The 5,517-nt window shown below is 38.7% G+C and overlaps 1 protein-coding gene across 1 annotated transcript; it reads right to left on the bottom strand.

Moving 5' to 3' along the window:
* Positions 1-156: 156 nt before the first annotated feature.
* On the bottom strand, positions 157-4,832 carry LOC113698956 (putative disease resistance protein RGA3). The gene is made up of 3 exons (XM_027218940.2): positions 1,067-4,832; positions 619-693; positions 157-540 (listed from the first exon to the last, which is right to left on the bottom strand). Exon 1 carries the CDS (start codon positions 4,819-4,821, stop codon positions 1,075-1,077), a length of 3,747 nt encoding a protein of 1,248 aa, XP_027074741.1. The 5' UTR covers positions 4,822-4,832; the 3' UTR covers positions 157-540; positions 619-693; positions 1,067-1,074.
* Positions 4,833-5,517: the final 685 nt, after the last annotated feature.

The following is a 5,517-nucleotide window of genomic DNA, read 5'->3' on the forward strand; positions in this document are numbered from 1 at the left end:
GAATTAGACTGATATATTTCAGGATTTACAAATAACTGAAAATTTGCATTAAGTGTAACTGAATTTGTTGAAGATTTTTGGTGATTAAATAGAATTTTGTGGAGGATTGAAGAAATTGATTTTGAGTACAGGCAAAGAAATATCCCTGGTAACAAGTAACAAAGGAGGTAGTTCAAACCTCATCAAATATAACAACCTACTATATATGCTAAAGCTAATCAAGCAAGAGTACAAAATCAAACACCTGAATTACACATAACTCCACGATATATTTTCATAAGTGACTCAATCTCAGTGCTTAACCCTCAACCTTTCCATAGCATTGAGAAACTTTTTAGCTAAGCTGCATTGGGCTTACCAATCAAGAGTTCAAATAATACAAACCAAATAATTCACACTCACGAATCACTCATTCAGTACATCAAACTGGCAATGGACAGTCTGAAGAAATTGCTTAGAGTAGAGCTGCAAATGCATAAGCGGTACATCAGACAGAGAATCAGTAGTCCTTCTGCAGTCTCAAAGTCCAAAATTATGAACCTGTGAGAGTAAGAAAGCCAAATTATAATTCAAGCAGTCCTAATTGGTGAGGAAATCAGTTATGTATAGGAAACGAACCTTGAAGAATTCAGCATGTACCAGACTACCACTCCTAGTGACAAGTCTGTTTTGAGTGAAAAAAACGTTGCCAACCTGCAATGCAGTTTGTGAAAACTCTGACGTAGAGCACTTTAAATCAAAAAGCAGAGAGTTGAATCAGAAGATCCCATATGGGAATTCAAGTTAGAAGTACTAACGACAATAGCAAATAATATGGAATTTAATTAATAGTTAGAATGCAAGATTCATTTAGAACTCTAGCCATAAAATTGGCCTTTTGTAAACAGATGCAGAAAGTTTCCTGACAGAAGTCCAACTGAACTTTTTTGTTTTGGAAGTTTTGTAGGAGCATAATGTTTAAGACTGAAGCCAAAGTATGTCGCTTAGAAGGCAAAAAGATAGAGCTGATGAAGCGGAACAAAAGCAAACTCAAGTATCTAGTGCATGGTTAAACAGAGAAACTCACATTTCTGCTCAATCTGTATAAAGCTCGAACTTTCTGCTTGACCATCCAGATCCAGGGCCATAATGTCGCAAGCATTTTTTCTTAACTAATGGACAGCCAAATATGGACAGACGCATCAATTTGGTGAGGCTCTTCATGGCTTCATTAGAAGGCATGTCCTTGAGTTTCTTGCACCTGTAAAGACCTAATTCTTCAAGTGAAGAAAGTTTCCCAAGCCAATTGGGCAGAGCTTTTATTCCAAAATCACTCAAGAAGAGTAACCTTAAGGCTTGAAGTTGTTGGAGCTCATGAGGAAGTTTTGTCCATTGTGGCAAGCCATATAATCCCATGGTATGCAACTCTTGTAGGTTAGGAATGCCTTGTCTAATAAATGACTCGAACTGAACCGAATCAGAGAAGCACCCAATACGCAATTCTTTTAGAGAAGAAAAAAGCCTTAGGTCTTCTGGAACACTAAAAAATTGGGGACAGTTTGATATCCAGAGGGATGAGAGAAGAGTCTTATTATCCAAATGCAAAGGCAAACAACACAACTTGGGGCAATGAGAAACCCTTAAGGACCTTAGGTTTATTGCAGATTTGATCATTTGATGGGGCAAATGGCCCAATTCATCACAATAAGCAATCTTCAGGAACCCAAGGAACTTGAGTTGCTCATCTGGTAAGGATTTGAGATCATGGCATTCTTCTATGGACAATGATTCAAGACAAGACAAGTGATTTAGACCTTGTGGTAATTCACTCAGCCTGTTGCATCCGTTAATAGAGAATTGACGAAGAGAAGTGCCAAAATTGTGGAAACTTGGCACAACATGAGTCAAATTGGGGCAGCTAGAAATGCACAAAATCTCAAGCTTCGGATTGGAAGAAAATAAGCTATTAGGCAAGCAAGTTACCTCCGATATGCCATATAAGCAGAGTTCAGTCAGAGTGGTCACACTGGAACATATGTTTGCTAACGGCGTGCTGTTGTGGACAAGAAAAGGAATCTTCAATTCCTTAACAGCAGGGAAATGGTATGGCATAGTTGACAATCGAGGACAATACTGAATAGTCAATTTCTCTAGGCAAGGAAATACTTCAATAGGTGGCCTCACTTGTGCTTCCATCCACTGAATGAGGTTGGGCATGCTGTCCAGTTTCAGTCTTTTAAGTGCTGGAAATACTGTTATTGTGGTTTGCGGTATGCCATTTCTTCTGTTCAGTAGAGCCAAATAATTGGCACCATAGAAAGACTGACCAATGCGGGTTACATTGGCTAGTCCACTAAGCTCAAGATACTGAAGAAATGGCATTTGCCCGAGCATGGGAAGCGCTTCAAGTCTTTTGCAGTTTATCAGTCTGAGCTCCATCAAGTTGTCCAGCTGGAAACTTCGCTTCACTTGCATGTTCACAACCCACCAAGGAAGTTCGTAACCCATGTAGTTTCTTATGGTCAAGCTTTTTAACTCAGGGTGGGGTTGGAGGCCCTCCAGGACAATTCGATCATTTCCAATGCCATTTCTGTTGTCGCTCCAGTGGTATTCCAACTCATAAACTAGTATTTTTCCAAACAAGTCTGCAAACTCTGCTTCTTCTTTACTACTTACTAATTCAAGCTTGCGTATCACAATTTTGCCTCTAAGATTCTTCAGATATCCCAACTCCTTGATTCCCTGACCATCTTCTAGACCCAAATTGTAAAACAATAATGTCCTAAGCGAAGTTAACAGTCCCATCTTTGGTGGCATCTGAAACTCTTCATCATAGTAAAAGTGAAGATGTCTCAAGCTAATCAAATTTGAAATATCCATGGGGAGTACCTTGAGAGAAGGGCATTCGAGTAACCTCAAGGTTTCCAAATTGTAGAGTAGGCAAATCGATTCATGCAGGACTTTGAATCTGTTCCCGGATAGGTCAACATACCTCAAATGTACCAGGTTGCCAATTGAGAATGACAATTCCTCAATATCTGCATAAGACAGATTTAGAACATGCAAGAATTTGAAGTTCAATAGCAAGTCATCAGATATGTTGCTCTTCAAAATTAATGTACTAACATTTAGCATCCTAGATGCTTCAACTCTCTGAATTTTTCCATCCATTGAGTGCACTATAAGGTTGCATTCCCCAGGAATATCATCTTGCTCAATTGACTGTGCCCTAAGATATCTCACCAGAGTATCTTTTCTTGTAGGATTCTCCGAATCAATGCTATCATATCTTGAGTGTGACACTGCAAGTCTGTAAAGAGCATCAGGCACCCTACAATGTGTTACATTTCCATATATGTCCTTCTTCGCAGCTTCCAAGAGGCAATGATGTAATAAAATGTAGAAAAGCTCGTAGCCTTTATCCTCCAAGTCCAGTGCGCTTTCATCCTCTGGTTCAATTAAACCTTCAGCTATCCATAGTTGGACAAGTTGTTCCTTGTCTATTCCATGATCTTTGGGAAAATTTGAACAGTAAGCAAAACATTTCTTAAGAGAAGAAGATGGCATTTGATAGAAAACCAACCTTGAATTTAGTGCCATATCTCCACATGAATCAGTCAGTCGCTTCAAAATCAAAAACCACTGTTTTTGATCTGCCTTCATACACAACAAGCTCCCAAGTAGCTTCGCTGCCAGTGGTATACCTTCGCAAATGTCCAGAATATACCTTCTAATTTCAGGCTGAATCTCTTGCTGTTGCAGAGCTTGTCCTGGGCCTCCAAAGGCATGCTCCTTGAATATGGCCAAACAATTCTCCTCGTCCAAAGGACTCAAATTGATAATTGGGAAATGCCATCTTGGAAAATTGAAATTAGGCAAACATCGACTCATTGGATGATTTCTCAAGCCTGTTGCGTCCCGTGTAGTTATAAGCCACCAATTTCCTTCTCTTGATTCAATTTGAGAAATGTAGTGCACAAAAGAGTCGTAGAAATTGTCATCTAGATACAGGTTGTCTAGAACGAGCAAATATCTTTTTCCTTCCGTTATCCTTTGAAGTTTTTCCACCAGTTCATGCACCCCGTGTACAGAAACAGAATTTTCAGTCAGTTCTTCAAGGATCAGTTTAAAAATTCCCCTGGTTTCAAATTCACCAGCTGCAGAAATCCACCATTTCATGGCAAAGTGCCTGCTGATTTCTGAATGGTTATAGACATGAAAAGCCAGAGTCGTCTTTCCAAGTCCAGCCAGTCCCTCAATGGTAAGCGCAGAAGAACATAGTGTCGTCCTTTGCATTGTCAAGATTCCCACTATTTTTGCCACATCTTCTCCTCTTCCGACTATTCTACCCACCTCTGGTGAATCAGTCACAGTCCTGTCTAGAATGCGGCGAACTTCATCGCCAACGGTGGCAAATTTGATAATACCTTCAAACTTCTTATTTATGTTTCTGAGTTTTTTCTTACATTTTCGACGAGAAACTGTGGGACTCGAAGGTAAGAAGTAGGAGGAGAGTGAGAGTACCTTAATACTCTTCGTTTTCGACTTTTTCTGCTCCGGAATCTCAACCTTCCTTCGCAGGACCTCGTAGTTTAACTCTTCAACTGCGTGATCAGCATCAACTACCAAGTCCTGAAGCTCCATCAGCCATGGTTGACAAAGAAGCCATTCCATCTGATCAGCATCAGCTAAAAATGACAGAATCCTACTCACTGAAACGCGTAGTTTCTTTAGTTCTTCATCCAAGCCCAAGTACTCAAGCTCAGTAGCATCAATATTAGTGCTTGAAAATAATCTTTTCAGCATATTTTCTACTGTGGCAACTGCAATCAGATTCTCCATTTTCTCTTCCTCAAGAACTCTGAAACAAGAGTGCTAGGAACTCAACTGCTCATGTTCGAAACTAAAAGATAAACTATGTTAGTATTCAGAAAATGACAAATTGCTTAAGGACCCGTCAAAAGCAAAAGACTGATGATTGATGACAATAATGTGTAAAAAGCTTCATTACCTTTTTCTCTTTTTTCTTTGTTCTTTTACAGATAATCGACAAATGATAGTGCATTTCAAGCTGTAACAAAGCAACACAGGATTGTTCATAGTGGAACTATATAGAGAAGATTAGTTAATATAATAGTGTTAAAAAAATAAAAAGATATCGAGAAGGTTAGTATGGGCCAGCGCAAGGATGCCATGCACAAAAAAGTGAAAACCAAAAGTTAAAAGACCACGTCATCATGTTTTGAGTGAACACAGCATTGTTTAAGATTAGGGCACATTGCCTTTTACCCTCGTATCATTTGGTGCTTTGCCGCATAATTTTTTATTATTTAAAAATCTATTTGTAACCCTTGATGATTTGGGTTAAAGAATTATTGCTAATTTTTTTATTAAAACTAACTGTCAATAGTAAAAAATCAAAGTCAAACTAATAAATTGACATTATTATTTGTGTAAAAAACATGTGATTAATCAGTACTAGAAAAGAGCATGTGCATTGCACGTGTATATTGTTGAGCAAAATTTGTTTAACTTTTA

Source organism: Coffea arabica, chromosome 1e, assembly GCF_036785885.1.
Source record: "Coffea arabica cultivar ET-39 chromosome 1e, Coffea Arabica ET-39 HiFi, whole genome shotgun sequence".
Taxonomy (NCBI): domain Eukaryota; kingdom Viridiplantae; phylum Streptophyta; class Magnoliopsida; order Gentianales; family Rubiaceae; genus Coffea; species Coffea arabica.

What these genes read in the sequence shown, in the direction of transcription:
- LOC113698956 (XM_027218940.2), bottom strand. Translation starts at nt 4,821, where the DNA reads ATGGAGAATCTGATTGCAGTTGCCACAGTAGAAAATATGCTGAAAAGA.